Source organism: Uloborus diversus, chromosome 9 (assembly GCF_026930045.1).
Source record: "Uloborus diversus isolate 005 chromosome 9, Udiv.v.3.1, whole genome shotgun sequence".
Classification (NCBI taxonomy): Eukaryota; Metazoa; Arthropoda; class Arachnida; order Araneae; family Uloboridae; genus Uloborus; species Uloborus diversus.
The window spans coordinates 140,004,922-140,026,937 of NC_072739.1; the positions used below are offsets into that span (position 1 = coordinate 140,004,922).

General features: G+C 32.5%; 1 protein-coding gene across 1 annotated transcript in view; it reads right to left on the reverse strand.

The window, feature by feature from the left end:
• LOC129229531 (UDP-glucuronic acid decarboxylase 1-like) overlaps window positions 1-22,016 on the reverse strand; it is a 45,540-nt gene continuing 23,524 nt past the window's right edge. Inside the window, exons 5-10 of the mRNA XM_054863853.1 lie at window positions 18,584-18,688; window positions 12,360-12,541; window positions 8,285-8,404; window positions 6,755-6,917; window positions 5,362-5,465; window positions 1-202 (exon numbers count right to left, since the gene is read on the reverse strand). Of these exons, the coding sequence (XP_054719828.1) occupies window positions 116-202; window positions 5,362-5,465; window positions 6,755-6,917; window positions 8,285-8,404; window positions 12,360-12,541; window positions 18,584-18,688 (761 nt within the window). The 3' untranslated portion in view covers window positions 1-115. The remainder of the gene's footprint in view (window positions 203-5,361; window positions 5,466-6,754; window positions 6,918-8,284; window positions 8,405-12,359; window positions 12,542-18,583; window positions 18,689-22,016) is intronic.

Sequence of the window (22,016 nt, forward strand, 5' to 3'; positions counted from 1 at the left end):
CACAAATAAATGCTAACAAATGTATTAAACAAATTTTTACCACAACATATGAGGGTCTGTACTGTACAATATGGCAACAAATGATTCTTTACAACAACAACATATTTAAACATCTTTAGAAGGATACATCTTTGGCATTTTCTTTGATCAGTTCCTTCTCAAAATACTCGACAGTTTTTTTCAGTCCAGCATTTAAAGACACCTGTAAGAACATCAAACACAATGAACAACAGCAGTTTTAATAATGTGAATTAGAGACATACCGAGTAGCACTTTGGCCGAGTAGCCGAGTACCGAGTACTCGGCCTTTCATTACTCGGCCGAGTGCCGAGTTACCGAGTACTCGGCTGAGTTACCAAGTACCAATTATGTTTTAAGAAAAACCACCGACAAACATGTGATGAATTTTGAACTTATTAGAATAGTAGTATTGGCCTCCTTGTCCATATAATAGTTTTTAAAACTAAATTTCTGCTGAAATTTAATTACACATTATTTAAAAAAATTTGTTTTATGTCAAAAATTTTACAAAAAAAATTATTTAAAATTAAAAATAAATAAATAAAAGGTATGATTTGATTAATCAAGTTAGAATTAAAAACAAATTATAGCAATCTTATTATAGTTCTAGACCGCCAAACATAAATAATTTTTAAAAGCAAATAAAACAAATGTGCAGGAACACTGCAGACACCTGTTTCTGCGTTACAAGGAACGTCTTTTAAAGTGCATAAAATGTGAGCTAAAGAATGTAATGACATTCGACAAAAAAAGCAGACTTTTGTTGGATGCCTTTAAATCCACGAGCTCACATTTTGTGCATTGAAAAAGGAACTCCTTGTAATGCCAAAACACATGTCTGCACTGTGCTTTTAACGTTGTTTTATTTCCTTTTATTTTTTAAGCAAAGGTATTTTTATATTTCTTATAACTAATTTTTGTTTGTAGCAAAAATCCGTTTTCAATATAAAAACATATTTTCTATACTTACCTTTTTTTGCACAATTTTTAATAAATAAGTGTGTGTTATTAACTTTGGGGACATAAACTTCATTATTTTCAAAATTTAAATTTGACTTGTAAATGATTGTACAATATTATATATGCTTGCACTTTTCTATAAATTTTAATATCTGTCTTGGACAATATTCTATTTTTTTAACTACTCGGTATTGGCCAAGTATCTGATCAAAATTTTGCTGAGTGCCGAGTACTCGGTAAATTGGCCGAATAGGCCGAGTACCGAGTAGTTACCGAGTACTCGGTACGTCTCTAATGTGAATGATCATTCAAGGGGCCTATACAGGGGAACCCTAATGGGAGGTCACTGCCTTCACAAAAAATTTCCTTATCTGGCAAATTTTGTATGATAATTTGGAAAATTAGGAAGCATTATTGTAATCTTGCAGGGTTTTTTAAAATTAATAGTATTATTGTTACTATTACAGTAAACCTTATTACAATGAGTATTAATACAACAAAGTAACTGTTGTATCAACAGTCCCATTTTTAAAATTGGTATTACATAGCTTGATTTCGTTACAACAAACAAAAGTTGCAGTCCCATGAAGTTTGTTATAACAGAATTTCACTGTATTTAATTACTCATATATGTCTTCTCATTAGCTGTAGGTATTTGCACATGCTCATCTTATATCATTCATGAAAATTCGGAGTTTCATTTGGGAAAATAAAAACTTTAAAACCTCCCAAAAGTTTAAGTCTGTGGTTTTATAATTAGAGGTTTGACCCTAAATCTACCTTTATTTCCAGCATTGCATTATTCACATAATACACACTTTAATACATTTTCATTGGCACATTGCAAAGATTGTAGTCAGAAAATTTTTATTAATATCAGACTAATGATTATTGCTACTGTTTCTACAGTGGAAATTTATCAATCAGTCAATAAAAATTCTGGTAAAAACAGAAATTGTTACTGAATTACTGACATAAGATGGTATTCGACACAAAAAGTCTGAAAATGTATATAAAACTAATATTGCAAGAAAAGTATGTGGTATATAATTCTGCACAAAAAAAAAAAAAAAAACTGCACAATAAGGCATGCCTTTTTTGGGATAAAAATAATGCAGAATATTTCTAGAAGTATACATAAATGCTTGTTTAAAATAATTTTCAACAAACTTCATTGTCAATCATCAATCTTTAAACATAAGTTACTCAATTAACTTTCTTTTTAAGAAACCGGAACAGTATAAGATTCGTGTGATTATGAGTACAATATTGGTTAAACCTATCTTGCTTGGTGCAATTTTTGCATTGAAAAAGGGGAAGGGCAAAAATAAATAAATAAATAAATAAATAGATCAATAAAAATAAATGGTGAAAAGTCTTAAATTTTCTAGAAAATTTTAAAAAAGCCAGGAAAATCAAGACAAAATCAAAATCTCATTCCTATGAATACTTTTTGTTTACTAATTTTCAATTAATTCCCACCATACTAGTACCAGTTTAAAAAGCTATTTAAAAGACTTTTTGAAGAATATGAGAGCAAAATTTAAATAGGCTTAAAGTAATAATTATCATGCTTAAAGTCTATTTATTTCTACATGTTAAAGAAACATCAAAATTATTTTTAAAAGTTCACAAAAAGTAGAAATTTATTAGAAAAATACAAGGTTAGATGTATTTGTTTGTGCATGATGTGAACATGGGTACATTTGGATTCTCCCAACAAATAATTTAGCAAGACATAAATGTTTCTAGACAAACACGAACTCTAATTTCAAGGAGTTCTTTGGCGCAAAAGACTGCCATATAAAAATAATATCTCAAAAACAAAATAACACGAAATTCTTTTGCGTAATTCTCTGAATCTGAAGATTGAAAAGCATGGATTAGCTTATTGTCAAATTGGCAAGAAATGCTTTTATAACAATTAATATTTCAACTGTAGTGAAACAAACATGATTTTTAAAAAGACTAGATTTTTTTTATCACCAAATTATTTAATAACTGGTTTATTTTTATTGCTGGGTGCTCAAATGATTTATTAGTTTTTTATGGGACACATGGTGCATAGGGTGGTTAAAAATTTTTTTTTTTTCAGTTAAGAGTCCAGGACACTCCCCTACTTTTGTTAGACTTACTAATAGTATTATGCTGTAAAAGTTTTAGCCTGTTACTCCAATTTTAAGAGAGTGCTCAATGACCCCTTCATTTATAACATTAGCCGTAGCACAGAAAATGTCACAAATTCAAAAACATTTCATTTCCCCAGCTGTTTTTATGTAAATAATTATTTTATTACAATGTACATGCATATTGCTGGTGTATTTTATAATATGTAGCATTGTTTTTTCAGTTCAATATAATTTTTTAACCTCCCTCCCCTTACGCTTGAAGTTTGGGCGAAAGGGTTGAGCAACAGTTCAAAAGTTAGTTGAATAGCTACAGTACTTTCAGTTCAAAAAGGAAGCTAAAATTCTTCCAGTATATTACTATCCACAAGTCTAAAAATATTGAGGGGTGTCCTGTTATCTAAGAGAAACTTTTTCGTTACATGTATTTTTAAACCACAATAATGGTGCATCTGTGTTTTCAAACTAAAATTCCAATAAAAATATTTAAAAATAAATTTTATTTATTTCATAAAGAAACTTAAAAATCATTGAAACGAAAAGAAAATCGATTCTTATACAGGATGCAGAAAGATTGGGCACTGAAAACAACTAATACGTTCTCTTGCTTGCACCTGAAAAAGCAGGCTCAAGTTGATTTACAGCATCCCCAAAAAAGAGTAACATCTACAAATATCTGTTATTGGTTTTATATATCACTTAGTATGACCCTGCAACAGCCAGCATGCTGCAAAATTCGGGGGGTCACCATATTTTCAATAACGTGTGCCTGTCCTTTCCGGCATGCCGGAAAAATCAAGGGCAGAAAAAAATTAATACTATAAAAAATACAAGTTCAGCTTAAAAAGTAATATAAGTGCCATACATATCTTATTAATATTAACTAACAGTACCCGCACAGCGATGCCTGTGGTAAAAATTTAAAGAAAATCCATTGAATTAAAGAAAAAAAAACATCAAAATTACATTTGCAGTAGCTTTTAAATGTAAAAACTCCATAATTCATCGCCAAATTCGCCATGCAACTTTAAAAAGAAAATCAATTAAAATACGCACAATAAATTTAAAATAAAGTAATAAGACTAAAATATTCATAAGCAACAAACGCAACTTCCTCCAAAATGTTTAAATAGAAAGTAATTGAAAAATTGTCTGGAAAATGGACCTAGTGTTATAGTTGAAAATTGTTTGGAAAGTGGACCTAGTGTTATAGCAGTTTCTTGAAAGAGAAACCTTGAAAATTGGCTCAATTAGAATCGCTTATATCTCCCTTTAGAATTAATTGAGAAAAATGGAACAAACATCATCTTGTTTGGGAAGGAAAACACTTTCCAACGATATATAATGTTTGGGGGGGGGGGGGATTTTTTCCCCTAATTAGCCAAAATTTAGTTAATTTGAAAAAAAAAAACTAATTCAAAATTTAGAATTTTTTTCTTTGAGGTGCACGGGCCCGGGGTACGTTCGAATTTTTTTGCCAAGTTTCAGGACTGTAGGTGCTATGGGGTCTTCTAGCCATCGGGTACAAACAAAGAAAGAAATAAAGAAACACTGTCACCTTTATATATATATATATATAGATATATAACACTTATTAGTTTAATTTTGTAAAAATATTAACTAACAATGTCATTTTTAATTTTAGCAAGAAAGATATTGTTCAACAACGAATAATTTTATGAAAATTAAATTTAAACTAAACAAACATTTAAGCAGTAAGTTACCGAACCTAAGCCAGTGCTAAGGAATTTACCATAGCTATTCAATAAATAAAAATTAAACTTACCTCTCTAAAAGGATCGAAAAATATTTTATTCAAAAAAAATTATGAACAAATCGCAATAACACTGGTTTGCTTTCTAATTGGAACTAAGTGGAGATATTTACTTTAGTTTTGTTGCAAAATAAACCTTGAATTATGCCGGAAAATTTGAATTTCCTGGCATGCCGATCAACTTTGCATTCCGACTAATGCAGGGTAATGCAGTATTACTTTCCTAACATTGGACACTTAAAAGCATGCTGAGTTAAAAGATAAAAGTTATTTTTTTATATAAAAGTAGGCTTTTGTTAAATTCTGGGGGATTTTCTTCTCGTTTATTTCAAACACTTTTTAAACAGGAGAAAAAGGAACAACCATTAAAACGTTATTCTATAAATCTAAAGACTGAAATTGAATTCCTCCAATTAGTGGAAAAATCACATGTATGCAATAAATAAGCTATCATTCTTATAAATTAGAAATTTCACTTACTTTTGGACTCCAGCCCAGATATAATTTTGCCCTCTTAATGTCTGGCTTTCTTCGCTGAGGATCATCCTGAACACCAGTCAGTTTAACAATGGGGCTTACACCTCCTAAAAGATTGCATAAAAATCTAGCTTCAGAACTCTTGACCAAAATAATGTAAAGGATTTTCTTTCAAGTGCGTCAATAAAATATTTTCTTTCAATTGTAGGAAAATTTCAGTCAGTTCCTTCTTAAATCCATAGCACAAAAGTTCACTTGATATTTGAAACAAGTTTACAAAACCGATTGCATGTGAAATAATTTCAAAATGATTTTCTTATAATTAAACTTCAATACCTGATTGCTCCTTCCAGAGCTGCCCATCTGGGGCGGTGGGGGGGGGAGAAGGGGGGTCATGGTACATGCTTGTTTTTTTATGCAATGACAAGTAGTACCCATACGGCTTTGTCCGTAATGGAAAAATTAAAGGGTCTTTTGGTTCGCCTGTATATTTACGAATAATGTATGGTGAGTTTTCAAGATAATTGACTTGTACCCATGTTACGGTTCCACGTTGTGATAATTTCATATCTCGCCAATTGACTTGTGCCCGTGTTACGTTTCCACGTTATGATAATTTCGTAATTTACTCGTCCATCTTATGATATTTTTGTTCTTAAAATTGGAATAGAAAAAGAACCACATGGAATTTTCGAAAAATCGCTTCGAGGTGCACACCCCCATGCTACAAACTAACTTTGTGCCAAATTTCATGAAAATCAGCCAAACGATCTAGGAGCTATGCGTGTCACAGAGATCCAGACATCCTCCGGACATCCAAACAGAGAGACTTTCAGCTTGATTATTAGTAAAGAAGAAACTATTGCATCTGAAACTGGCTTTGGACTTCAGAAAAGAGCCAAGTATCATTGTTTTCAAAACCCGACAAAGATGAGCCACTCGGAAAAGTTGTCCCTAATGCTGGTAAATATTTTCATAATTATAAGATGTTCTATTACCATTTGGGTGTCCAAGCCTAAGTAGCAATTGTTAATTGATTTAAGGAAGTAAGGAACTGCTTCCGTTTTATCGAGCACCGTTTAGGTGGAAGTCTGAATTGGCTTAGACAGCACAAGACAGATGTAAGCACCATCAATCAACATTTTGATAATTTAGAACCAAACCAGAAGCGGAACAACTCCTGGTTCAGCACCTCCAAAGGTATTGATTCATGTGAAGGACTTTATGCCCATGACACCTTTAACATGCTCCCAGTCATCTTCAGTGAACGCGAAGGATTTTCGACCGGCTGGCATCGAACAAGGGATCCTCAAGTTACAAGCATGATGCCTTACTGATCAGGCCTCCATGGTCATTATAAGAGATGGTAAAAATAAATACAAATAAACAAACTTACCAACTGATTCTTTAATAACTGTGGCAAATTCTTCAATGGTGTATTCGTCTGGATTGCCCAGATTGATGGGGGATGAGTAATTACTGTTCATTAACAAAACTAGTCCATCTACTAAATCACTAACATATTGGAAAGATCGTGTTTGTTTCCCGGAGCCATAAATCTATAATAAAGAAAACCCAATCAATTAAAATCCTTAAAAGCACTACAAAAAGTGTGTATAAAAAATTTTTTATTAACAAAAACACATCAATAGAGCTTCTCATGCAGCCGGTTCATAGACGGCTCATACGAGGGGGGGGGGGGGGCAACTTCACTCTCAAAAGTAAAGAGGCCTTGTCCTCTCACTAGTTTGAATAAAAAATTAATGATCGATTGAAAGGTGATTTTTTACAGGGTGGACTGATTTATTTCACAAAAATAAAAACTAAAAACTATAAATAAATGGACTTTACTTGAGTTGTTTCATATAAACTGAACTTTGAATTTGAAGGGGGAAGTTTATCGTCACCATCGTCTAAATTTGAGGGGTTTTTCCATATTTTCAGAGGTTTTAAATCAGTAATGTTAAAATCCAATAATATAGCTCAATTTTATAGGAAACCCCCCCCCCAGCTTCAACGGCGTAGCCCCTTACTCCCCCCCTTTTGGTGCACCAGCCGCCTATGAGCCAGTTCCTCAAAAATATTATTCTACTATTCACACAATAGGCAGAACTAGGGCGCACACCTCACACCAATATTGCTTTTAATCTATGTTGTCCTAAGACATCATTGGACAGCATTAACTAATTAGAATTAGATGCAATAATGCATTACATTAGAGCAACAGTAGGAAATTTTACTGTTGATTAGAGGCTTAGATGTCTTACTGTTACTGTGAGATAACAACATAATGTTTGATGCAGCTAATATTTTTTCCTGTCTACTAATCTACCCAAAATTGTTTCCTTACCAGCAAAACTGTTCAGACTTTCCAGCCCGCAAACTTTTGCAAAAGCAAAAAGAAAAAAAGGTCTTATCCAAAATTCACCTTTTTGCACTAAGAGTAATTCCTCATAATCTTGAAACAGATATTTTTACAATTTTTATTGCTATTTTGTACTTTAAACATTCATTTCAGTTTAAATGCTTCAGGACAAAGTTACTTTAAATGCTGAATTTCATTATATAAAAGCCTTAGGGCTATTACCTTAAAACAAATTGTTCATATACTTCATTATAAGTAACAATTTTAAGAGATAATGAACAAAATTTTTTTTGCTTAAGAAATTACACATTTCTTTGTCATTTTTTAAGCAACAAAACTTTGTTCACACTACCCTTTCAAAAATTTTTTTTTAATAAGACATATGAGCAGAACATGCAGAACATATTATTCTGCATGACATACATGCAGAATAATATGTCCTTTTTTTTTTTTTTTTTGAGGACTTACTGTGAATTTTCCAAGATTTTATAAATAATTTTATTCTTGTTTCGGGAACATACTATGAATTCCTGCAAACAAGAAAATATCAAAGTTTCTTACTGTAATAGAATGGTTTTGTAGAGCTTGCTGGATGAAATTACTAACAACCCGGCCATCATTTATATGCATTCGAGGTCCATAAGTGTTGAAGATCCTAGCTACTCTTACTTCAACATTTTCCTTGAAAAATGTATGAGAAAAAACATTACAACTGAAAAAAGCTTTCTTTATAAAAAGTGAAAAAATAAAATATGCAAGTGCATTGAAAGTAACTTGGAAAACCATTCAAAATATACAAGTAACTAAAGAAAAAATGAAAAAAAAAAAAAAAAAAAACAACTGAGCGGCAAATGTAGAATCAAGAGGGAAAATTAAAAATCTTTTTAAAAGCCTTGTACTATTAAAAATTAATTACAAGTATTTTATTAGTTAACAAATAGAAACTGGCAACAACAAAAAAAAAATCACGGCATTTTCTTTCCCTGTCAGCCAACAATGAATTTGGTTACCAATCGTGTGAATAAAAGCGCAGAAGAATTTAAAATCTGCTTTAAAAATTGTTATAATTTGAATTCTATATAACATGGAAGTTCCAAACACGTTCTATCAGATGTAGAAAAATTTTGGTACTAAACTCATAATTTTTTTAATATGTTTTCACTACACAAATTGAGAAAAATCTTTTAGAGATTTTCAATTAATATCTATGTTAATTAATATCACTCGAAGACACAACCTACTTTTGAACAAACAAATGTTTTCAATATTGGTCCATCCCATTTGGGCACTAGAGTGCCCCAGACATGTCAAACTTATAACTTTCGCCCTCTTTTGTATGTCGGGGGATAATAAAAATAGGCAACGTAAGATACAGTCTTGTATACTAACTATAAAAAATAAAAGTTGGAAGACGTTTTGCATGAAAAATTTTAAAAATATTCTTAGATTATTCAGCAAAGAACAAAATCCTTGAAACCTCTAAGCAGACAAATAGATATATAAGCATTGTCTTTATTATATTTTCAAGTATATAGAAGCAGAAAAATTGAATTCAATAACTTAAACACAAAGCCAAACAAACAAATGGCACAGTGTCAATGTCATATGTTTATGACTGTGCATTAGGGTGTATCGAAAAAAAAAGTTTTTCCGAAATTCAATTTGTCAAATTGATAAAAAATTGCCTCTTCCGACCCATATATTACATAAAAAAATTTCACCCGAATCAAAAAACATTTAGGTGTCCAGCACTATATATATATATATATATATATATATATATATATATATATATATATATATATATATATATATGCCTAAAGTTAATAATTTTCTCCAAAAAACCAATTTTTTCTAAAATTTTTTTTCAGAATAACAGAAAAAATTACAAAAAAATTTCAAGCTGAAAAATGTACACAGTAAAGTTGTAGAAAAAAGCAAGGGGGAAAAACTATCATAAACAATATGTACTTGAAGGTTTCCCTCATTTATTCTACACTTCCATAGTTTTCAAAAAAAAAAAAGAGCGTTTTATAAGGCCACGTGGCTTGGTTAGAAAAGGGGTTTCCAATCCCGAATTCTGTGGGATCCCGCATGATATTTTGCGGGATTAATCCTGTGGGATTAAGAACAAAACTCCCAAAGATTTGCTATGGAAACGTTTTCCAACTTTTGCTGCTCATAAAACGAATACTTTCACAAGCATCATTTGAAGTTTGAATCACTTTCCTCCAGAGGTGTGCACAGATCTTTAGTAATAGGGGTACTACTATACCAGGGAGCCTGAATGTTTAGATAACTACCGGAAAAGGGGTGCATGGTCGAGGCAAGGTCAACAAATTAGGCGAGTATAAGAAATCGGTGGTATCTGAATTTTTTCAAAAAACATCTTAAATATAGAAAGAGAATATAGCTTCTGGTTTAAAATGGAGGAAGGGAGCCAACACCAGATTTAATACTAAAAATATAAACCTATTCGTAAGCATAAGACGCAAACAATAATAGGGGCTTCAGTGGTGAAATTTTTTGAAATTGCATTCTTAAAAACGCATTTTAGACTATATTTGGTAATGTTAGGGAGAAAAGGTTCAGGAACCCTGCCCCCATCCATTTTTCGAAACTTTTAAAAATGCAGGGGGGGGGGTTAAGGAGCTCTCCCCCTAGAAATTGCTCAAAATGTAACTCTAACAATGCAATTTCAGACCATCTTTGAGGATGTGGGGAGGAGAAATTCGGGGGTCCTCCCTCGGAAAGTTTTTGAAATTGATCGAAGAACTTAAAAAGAAGTTTAAGACGATCTTCAATGATACTCCTGAGGGGAGGGGGAGAGCTGTTCCAGAAAATTTCCGAAGTTAGCTTTAAATGTTTTTAAAATATAGTATTAAGAGGATCTTTGGTAATGTTAGTGGGTGGAAACGTTCACGGACCTGGACTCGATATTTTCCTAATGTTAAATTCCCAGAAATGCAATGAGGGGTGGTTCGGCGATCTAGGGAAAATAATTTCCATTTGAGGTCCTAAACAAGGAATTAAAGACAACCATTAAGGATGAATTGGGTGCGTTTCTCGCAGATTTAGGTTGGGCATTTCTCCGGAATTTGAGTGAGAGTACTATCCTTGAAGCTTTTGGGAACTGACGTTTCCTAAAAACGTAATTCGAATTGTAATCCGTATTTCGGAAAAAGTTTCTTTTGATACACTCTACTGTGCATGCGCTAAGGTTAAAGGGTCAGTCATATTATTGATAAACTTATTCAAAATCAATTAACTAGTATTGCAGTTAAATCCAGTTTTCCCAAAACTTTTCTGTTCTTTAAAGCAGATAAAAACTTGATTTTAACATTGTTAGGCATTTGTTTCAAAATATGAAATATATTTTAAAAACATGTAATCTAAATAAAAAAGGTAAACAACCCTCAATGCTGCTGTTAGAAGGGTTTAAAAAAAAAAAAACTTAACTGAATTTGTAAAACCACTTTTTCCCACACGGGATGACTTAATTACTAATTGTTAGAGATAAATCTTTAACCATTTATGTATTCAAACTAGAGTGCAACAGTATACTTAAAAAAGTACACATAGTACAAGTATTTATGTTTCACATGATTACGTTCTTTAAATATTGCTATTATATCATGTCGCTAGCAAATATACCCAGCATTGCTTGAGTCGGTAGTAATATTGAGAAACAATTTATACTTTCCTTTCTTTATTTTTAGCTGTGCCCTACGGTTTCACCCGCGTTAATAAGGCAACAATGTATTAAAAAACTATTTTAAGTACATAACGCTGTGATGTATATATGATATACATTTATATATATACAGTAAAAAATTACACACCCTGATCCACTTGATATTTTCCATTAAATAGGAAAATCGAAGAAAAAAAATCAATAAAAATAATTGAAAACCCTTGATTTATAAATTAATCAATTTTGAAATGAGCCAGGTAAAAAATGCTGAAAATCTCCCAGCCTGCAGCCGGGTTTGAACCCGGGACCCTGGGGTTGCGGGCCGAGCTCTTTACCGATTGAGCTATTGATGCATCATGATTATTATTGATTTAATTTTAATTTATTGCTGCTCCACTCCAATTAGTCATAGTGCGATGTTATATAGTCTATAGCCTTCCTCAATAAATGAACTATTCAACACAAAACAAATCGAACCAATAGTCCCTGAGATTGTTGTGTTCAAACAAACTCTTCATCTTTACATTATTAGTATAGATAAGGGACCTCATATTTTCATAAACCAATTCCATGAAAAAGTAAAAATTAGTGATTTAATGAAAGCTTTACTACATAGTTTTATTTTACTGCATTATCACATATAATTAAACATATAAATTTCAAATATTTTTGACTTTTCAATATGTTTAATTCCTCTTGGTTCATTGTATTGCTGTACCAATGTTAAAAAAATGTTTCGGTTGCTAAACAATGACATTGATTCAAGAGCATCATGATCAAGGGACAAAACTTAATCAAATCATTCACACCTTTACTCAACAAAATATTTTTAATTCTCAACTCTTCAATTAGCATCAGCACATGCACCATAAAACAATCCCCAAAAATTTTTTCCCTTGAGAAAGAAAATCCAAAACAAATAGATTCAATTATTTCAATTACTTGTTTGGCATAGGCATAGCTTAAAGCTTCTGCAACTCGTTTTCCTTCATCATAGCATGACCTTGGACCTATAGGATTCACATGACCCCAATAATCTTCTGTCTGAGGGTGTACTTCAGGGTCACCATATACTTCTGATGTAGAAGCAACAAGAATTCTTGCACCAACTCTTCTTGCTAAGCCTAAAAGAGTTGCAAAAAATAAATCACACAAATACATAATATTCAAACACGATGGCATGACAAACAAATACCAAACAATACAAAGCACAGAAGATTTGAGCAGTTTGGTTCCTTTTAGAACTCTTCAGTCTGGAATAGTGAGTAACCAAGCTGGAGACAGATGTCATCTCATTGAAGCTGAGAGCGTGAACAAACTGGTAGATAAAGGAAATTTATCTTACCAGCGAGTATCTGCATCATGGTACGGTATGACACGTGAATTGAAAGCAAAGCTTGGTATTTATCAGTAAGTTACTACCCCTAAGCCAGGGTTTAGGCAGAATTACATGCAATATACCAGACAGCTTGTTAACACATCCAGAGTTTGCAGTTACGATCTTGTTAGAACTCTTCAGTCTGGAATAGTGAGTAACCAAGCTTTAGGCAGATGTCATCTCATTCAAGCTGAGAGTGTCAACAAACTGGTAGATAAAGGAAATTTATCTTACCAGTGAGTATCTGCAGCATGGTACGGTACCTCCTGAATTGAAAGCAAAGCTTGGGTAATTAGCAGTAAGTTACCACCCCTAAGCCAGAGCTTAAGCAGAATTACATGCAATATACCAGACAGCTCGTTAACACATCCAGAGACCGCAGTTACGATCTTGTTAGAACTCTTCAGTCTGGAATAGTGAGTAACCAAGCTTTAGGCAGATGTCATCTCATTGAAGCTGAGAGCGTCAACAAACTGGTAGATAAAGAAAATTTATCTCACCAGCCAGTGTCCGCGGCATGGTAAGGTACAATTCGCAAATTGAAGGCAAAGCTTGGGTATTTAGCAGTAAATTACCATCCATAAACCAGGGCTAAGGCAAGAACACATACAGTACAACAACGGCCTAGTTAGGACATTCAGAGACTGAAGTTTCGTTCTTCTTGAACTTGGAACGTTCGTCCACTCTGGATGTCATAACTGGGTTGTGTGTCTATTCACCAATAATGAAGCTGAAAGTTATAGTCCAGGATCTGAAGGGGGTGGAGCATACATGGAAAGGCTGACGCAATATTATTTCTGATTATTGTTACAGCCACGATGGTGATTATGAAATCACATGTCGTCGCCTCCCTGGGTGGTCGACAACCCGGGGGGGGAAGCAGTGGGGGGAGCCGATTGCTAAAACACTCATAACTCGCGAACTATTTGAGATAAAACACTGAAAAAAGTGGCAATCGACGCAACAAAACAAAGGCTTCATAAAAGCTAAATATGGTTATGGACCTATCTTTGTTGGTTTCTGAGTAAAATTCCATTTTTCGCAAACAAGCAAAATTTTTGAATAAAATGCGCAGAACAAACTTTTTTTGACCAAAATAAATTCCAAATCAAAGTTATTTGATTTTTTTTTTGAAATAAAGTCCTAAATATCATTATTCAGTTTGTTAAAACTATTTAAGTACTGTTACTGCGTTGAAAAACAAAATGACAGTAGCAAGCTCGAACACTATTCGTAGTATAGTTCAGGATCTGAAGGGGGGTTTTGAACATGCATGGAAGACCTGACACAAAATTATTTTTGATTATTGTTACAGGCACTATAGTGATTATGAAAACTTATGTCGTCGTCCCTCCTCGGCGGTTGACATTCCCAGGGGAGGGGGAAAGCAGTAGGGGACGCCGTTTACTAAAACACTCATAACTCGCGAACCGTAGGAGGTAAAGCACTAAAAATGTGGCAAAAGATGCAACAGAACAAGGGCTTGAAAAACCTGTGTATGTTTATAGTTCTATCTTTGTTGCTTTAGAAGTAAAATTCCTTTTTTAGCAGCCATGCAAAAATTTTGAATAAAATACGAAAAGCTTTTTTTCCAAAGATAAGTTCTTTTTAAAATTATTTAACAGTTTAGGGAATCTATAAAATCTGAAACTTCATCATTCAGTTTGTTTAAAACTACTTAATTATTACCAACGTGAGCGGTTAAAAAGCGAAATAGAAAATGCAAGCACTGCCTTAGTTAACGCATTGAATAAAACGGCAGCATGCTAAGGAGAAAAAAATAGCCTTATTATCCTTATGACGAACTATTCATTCTTCAGTTTATAAACTTATTCTAATTGCAAAGTATTCAATTATGGCTTTAATTTTGTTATGTACTGCTTTAAATTTGAGAGGAACTAGGGAATCAGGCTTACATTAGTTTCAATTCAAATATAATTTTTATTTATTTCGTTTAATTTATTTGCACAAAAGAATAGTGCGGGTATTGTTTTGCGGACATTGTTTTTTATAATTTACCCAACAAAGAACAATGATACAAGAAATAATATGTTCTAAATAAATATAAAAAATGCGAAGCAACTTTGAGCTTTTATGAAAACGAATATAAATATAAATTATACACTAGAGTTCTAAAAAAACTAATTAAATAAAATTAGTAAAATAATACGTATTAAAAAATAATTGCAGAATATCAATATGCATACATAAAGCATTAATATATAGAAATTCTGAAAGCTGGATCATACTCTTTTTTGTTGACTTGTGATTGTTCTGTTGAATCGTTCTCTTCCGAGGATTGTGTAGTTTTTTGGGTTTTTGCTTTAGCCTTAATAGCACAGTATTTACAGCAAGATGAATTATTAATAAAACATTTACAACATTATTTACAGTTCTTGCCTGCGCAGGGTGGAATTAAACTCTCTGGTAACACTGGCTGCATCATAAGGTGTATGGCTTTATTGTTTTATTTTCATTCAAGTGAAACCCAAACTTGGTTACATCTAAAGGCACTGCTAAGGTACAGGGGAATTGATTCAATAGTACAATTGAGCAATACTTCTTAGCACATGTTGGAAAGAATTGCAGGAGCATGGTAGAGAGCTAATATTATATTTATTTCTGATGGAAATTATTGTGTGTAATGGTTGCATTCGCAAGAAATACCTATTTTCTTGACAATTTTTTTTATAATACAGCTTCTAACAGTTGAAACAGTTTTGATGCTGCTTATGTGGCAATAGCCTAGCTCACTATGTTTCAAACTCAGGTGTAAAATCTGGAAAAAGGGTTATCCTGATAGTTTATCCCTTCCGTAATTACTTCGTACATGCAAACTTGCATGTTTTTTTTTTTTTAAGTGCCATTGTGACCCATACTAAGCAGCTATAATGCGTTAAAGGTTAAATAATTAAGTAATTACTTAACTGGGACATTGTATTGATAATATTACGAAATAAAACCGCCAAAACAGGAGAGCCACAAAATTTTCTTTGGTTTATGTCGAGTCTTCAAGGTACATTCCGCAAACTTTTTTTTGTGAATTACCTCAAATGCTTTTCGAGCTTGCTTTTATTTCACTTTTCAACACTTTGATAATAATTAAGTAATTTTAAACGAACTGGATAAAGATATTTCAGATTTTATTGAATACATAAACAGTTAAATAATTTTGATTATTCGAAAAAAAAAATGCGTATTTTATTCAAAATGTTTGCTTGTTTGTGAAAAATAGAATTTTACTCAGAAACTAACAAAGATATGATCATAGTCATATTTAGCTTTTATGAAGCCCTTGTTTTGTTGCGTCGATTGCCACTATTTTCAGTGTTTTATTTCAACTAGTTCGCGAGTTATGAGTGTTTTAGCAAACGGCTCCCCCCACTGCTTTCCCCCTCCCCCCGGGTTGTCGACCACCCAGGGCGACGACGACATGTGGTTTCATAATCACCATAGTGCCTGTGACATTGATCAGAAATAATTTTGCGTCAGGTCTCCATGCATGCTCAAAACCCGCCTTCAGATCCGGAACTATACTGCAAATCGTGTTCGAGCTTGCTACTGTCATTTGGATTTTCAACGCGTTAACAGTACTTAAATAGTTTTAACAAACTGAATAAATGATATTTAGGACTTTATTTGAAAAAAAAAATCAAACAATTTTGATTTGGAATTTATTTTGGTGAAAAAAAGTTTGTTTTGGGCATTTCATTCAAAAAATTTGCTTGTTTGCAAAAAAATGGAATTTTACTCAGAAACCAACAAAGATAGGTCCATAATCATATTTAGCTTTTATGAAGCCCTTGTTTTGTTGCGTCGATTGCCACTTTTTTCAGTGTTTTATCTCAAATAGTTCGCGAGTTATGAGTGTTTTAGTAAACGGCTCTCCCACTGCTTTCCCCCCTCCCCCGGGGTTGTCGACCACCCAGGGGGGCGACGACATGTGGTTTCATAATCACCATCGTGCCTGTAACAATAATCAGAAATGATATTGCGTCAGCCTTTCCATGCATGCTCAACCCCATTCAGATCCCGGTCTATTAGTCAAGAGATGTCTGGATTTCTGTCTGGATCTCTGTGACGTGCATAGCACCTCGACTGTTCGTCCGATTTTCATTAAATTTGGCACAAAATGTTTGCAGCATAGGGGTGCACACCTTGAAGCGATTTCTTGAAGAATCGATTTTGTTCTTTTTTCTATTCCAATGTTAAATCCATTTTTCACATAAATTTGATAATATAAATATTTCATTCACAGTTTTAAGTGATTCGAAAGTTTGGAATTTTCTGCATTAGACGAAGTTTGTTCAAGTTGCTACGAGCATTAGAGGAGCTGTAGGGATTGTTTAAAGAAAACCAAAATCCAAAGCTTACTTTAAGCAAGTCAAACATTTCAAAAATTATTAATCTCGAGAAGAAAATCAAAAATTAAAGATAAATGGGATTTATTTTCAAAATGGAAATTTACTTTTGTATGTCACCATGGTTACTTCCTTTGATTGTTTCATTACTATTTTTTTAAAACTTTGTTTAAAACATTTTTAAAAAAGCAATTATTTTTTCGATCCAAATCCTTTTCTTTGTTAAAAAGGATTTAAATTGAAATATTTTAACTGTCAAGAAAAAATTGTCTGCGTTTATTTTCTTAGTTTTTATGGAATTATGTTCTGAAAATTATTAATACATTGCTATTACAAAGTTATTTCTATAGTGTTTAATGTTAGAAAAATGTTTTATTTAAAATTAATATTAAATGTTTTATTTCGCCCTTTAAGCAAGGAAGGGAAATTTCCTTCATATTTTAAAATGTATGAGACTGGTCAGGAAGTATGACATTTGCAATCTAAGTGATGCAAAACACTCAGGCAAAAGCAGAATGTATGAAAATGTCAAGTGCCAACTTCAGAAAACATTCTTTTTTATGTAGACTCCAGATGAGTCAATGAAAAACTAATCGGCTAGGATAACATTTGCACTCTAAGTGTGGCAAAACACCTCAGTCAAAAGAAAAATGCATGAAAAAAAGTGCCAAGTCAAAACAAAATTTTAATGATTTTGTACAAGTCAATTTATAATTCTGAACAAGTTACAAATACAGCCAACTCTTGATAACTCAAAGCCCCAAGGGACCAGTTAAAACCTTTTAGCTACTGATAGCTTGAGCAATGGGAAGTTCCTAGAGCCTTCTAAACAGTTTGGTATCAAATGAAAACTTTAGATAAAAGAATATTCGAGTTCTAAGGCTTCGAGCTGTTGAGAGTTGACTGTACTATGATCAAAAAGCCCATTGATTTCTTTTTATGAAAGTTTATTAAACATACTTAAGTACCACAGAGTAGTTCAGTTATATGCCTCTTATATTTAAATAAATGTTACAGATGCACATAGAAAAAATTTTTTAGGTGCATTTATAAATGCACCTAACAAATTTAATAAAATTGGCAAAAAAATTTCTCAAAAATTTTGACCATAAATGATTTATTATTTTTGAGACAATTTCCATTATTGAGATCTGATCTTGTGGAGCCTCAGTTACACCTTATGAACTCAAATGTTTTCATTCATTAATTAAACACTGATAACGTGTACCTCAAAATCAACCTCTGGATTTCCACGTTGAACACTTTGAAGATCTCAACCCTAAATTATCATAATTACAATCTCATCCAGGAAATATAAAGATTAAATAAATTAAGAAACAGGAATATTACAACAGGATAAAAAAAAAAGAGCTTATGACATAAAATGTACAAAAAAAAAAAAAAAAAAGCATAAAGGATTTACAAACCAAGCAAATTTATGGTGCCAATAGTATTTGTCTTTATGGTTTTTACAGGATTAAACATGTAATGAGGAGGTGATGCTGGAGAAGCAAGATGATAAATTTGATCAACTGAAAAACAAAGTATTTTTACTTTAATGGATCACTAACAAGTATTTCAACACAAAGTAAGTGTAATAATAAACAATAACAATATGATTCAATTTTTTTAAACACTACTGAATGGCTCTTCTAACCCACATGTTAAACTGCAAATTAACAAAGCAAACAGCAATAAACAGCTATCAAGAGAACTATATTGTAAACACTCGCCAAATGAAGTAAATTATTTGTTTGAGTACTAGAGATAGATTGAGTGATGCCTTGGAGAAAATATTTTGATACAAAAACAACTTCAGATATGCCACAAAAAACTAGACAGCCTTTTAGAATACCCTACTACAAGCAAAAATGGAGGTGTACAATTAGATGTTGAAGCTGCTTTACACCTGAAATTTCTTTTGAGATTAACTTCTTTTCAGCTCACACCTACCTGCACAGATAGAGATCACAACAAAACTCACCAAAATAGATTCAGGGTCAGCCAAAATTGATTTTCAGCTACCTAAACATTCATACATACATAAGGAGGGCTTAATTTTCATGAGAACTTACGAGAGCTCAACTCCGGCTATGATTTTCAATTTTATACATGAATTTCCAAATACTGGAAGAGATTCAGACCATTTACACATTAATCTGAAGACAAAGGGGCTATTGCACTTCTTTTGTTAGAAATTAAGCACTGCATATAAATATAAGTCAAGAAGAGACCGAGAAGACATGATTCAGTTGTTTAAATTTATTAAAATGAAAAATGTTACGGGGGCTGAAGTTTAGCATTGAAAACAGGATAAGGGGTCATTGTTTTAAGCTATTTAAATCTCAGGCTAACATGGATATTAGAAAAAATTATTATTTTAGCAGGGTAGTGGAACCTTGGAACAGCTTACCGGAAGATGTGGTAATTAGCAAGGGAGTAGATAGTTTTAAGAGGGCCATTGATCTTCACTGGGGATTGTAAATTGACTAGGACTAGTCTATCTGGGCCCAGAGCCTGTTGCTGGTCGTCACTTTTGTATTTGTATTTGTATAAGAAAATAAGAAAAAATAAATAAAAAATGATTTAATGTAAATTTACGCTGCAACAAACAAGTATTCATTAACCTTCAAATTTTTATAACAGCAACAAACTGAGATTTTTAGGAGAGCAGAAATTCACAACTTACCAAATGGAACTTCAAATTTTACCAAATAAAGATAATTTAGCCAAACTGAACTCAAAAATTTGCTGAATGAAGATAATTTTGCAAAATGAAACACTCAATTTTGCTAAATGATGACAAATTTGCCAAGTAGAAGGACAAAATCTGCCAAATATGAACATTTTTGGAAGATCACAGTGACCTCCCATCGAGATGCCCATGGAGACACAAAATAAAAGCATAAAAAATTTTTTGCATTAAAATCAAATAGTAATCATGAAGTATCTTTCTCCACAATACTTGATTTGGAATAATACCAATTTTTAATTTCTTAAAAAACTTAGGATTCTTTTCAAATCCATCACAATCAGCATGTATGCTTCCATTGGCTTCCTTGTTCTTTTGGATAACATTTATGAATTTGCTCAAAGTTGGGGTTTTATAGCTATGATGCAGGAATGATCCCACAAAATAGTGAAACAAATTCAGCTCAGGAAAGTTGAGGGCCATCTATTCTTAGGTAAAAAGTCAGCTAACTTTTTGCTGCTCCTTTTCTGAAGCATAGATGGAGTATAGAGAGAGGCACCATCTTGATAGAAGTAGTAGTATTCTGCTAATACATACTCTGGGCATTTGGGAGCAAAACCTTAGTTTCTTAAGACCGAGCATTGATTTTTACATCTTTTTCAATGGAAATTTATGAGGTTTTTTCTTTTTGAAATGCTCTCCCAAAGTCTCACAGATGAAGCATTCTGACAATGAGGTGGAACAAAGTGCTGATTTTCAGGGTATGTTATATATAGATATAGACCGTATTATATCACAGTCAGGGTTCATACTCAATTTGGATAAAAAAATTCCATGACTTTTCCAATACTTTTTCATGACTTTATAAAAATTTTCATGACCTTGTTGCACGAAGAATGTAGTACTATTTAATGACAAACTTGCCAATTTTTGGAAATGGTCTTTAGAAAAGCTTTTAGCTGAATGCCACTATGTCATGGGAGCACTTAGACTTACTTGTGTCTGAAAAGATATCAGTACACATTGTAGAAAATAACAAATTATTCTTATTCATCTTTATCATATAAATTCAAGTAAAGTAAAAATATAATGAATGCAATGCACTGACTAATGAATAGGGTAAAATTATTAAATAGGGTTAATAAATAGTTAATAATTAGGGTAGAACAGTAATGAATGGAACAAAAATTGAATGAGTCATTACTAAATTTCTAATAATAAATTCATTTCACAAAAATTGCCCTTTGGTGTCAATAGTGCATCTAATCACCCATGTTACTTGGTAAATATATTCATTTATTAAAGTAAAGCCACGTTTTTTAGTAAATTCATTTTTCTAAACCAGATATATTTCAGCTGGCCACAAGGTTCAGTTATGTGAGCTATATGTTGGGCACCTCTGTTTTAGAGAATTAGAATTCCCCTATTTCTATGTTCTATTGCCTGACTAAAGTCTTCATTTTCTAAAGCCTTCAAAATGTTGAGATAAACTCTGATAAATTCAACAATGAATTTTTTACAAGTAGTTGAAACAAATTCGGATGCAATTGAATTGCACTTGTTGAGGGGGCGTGGTCAAATCAAAAACGTGCATGCCCACTACTGCAGAATATAAAATACAAGAAAATAAACGTAAATTAAAATTAGAGATGCCCCAGTGGTAAAATCACATTACAAAAAAAGGCAAGCGGCAGTTACAGAAGCGGATGAAATTGGATTCTAAAACTGGAATTTGTTTTTGAGATCCTTCAATTTATATGCCAATGTTACTAACACCGGTATTCTCCACTCCTGTTAAAACTCGGACCGAGGCTTAAACCTCGAAGTTGAAAAACTACTCTATTCTCCATCCCGGTTTGGCGTTAAACTCGGTCACGGAACGCCCACTTCCAGAGCTCGGCTTGTGACCGGAACTTTGACGGTTTAAAACTAGATTTCCTTCCCATCATTCCTTTGTGAGCAAACAAAATGGACGACGGCCGTTTGGATTGTTTTGAGCGATTTGCAAATGCTAGAAACTATTGATAAAACATTCTTGATAGAAACAAAGATTAATTACAAAATTTAATCAGAATTAAAATTCGTTATAGGTGTTATCAAAAAGTACAGCCAAAAACATTAATGCAATGCTCAACAGAATGGTGCGAAAAAAATCTTTTTTTTTTTTT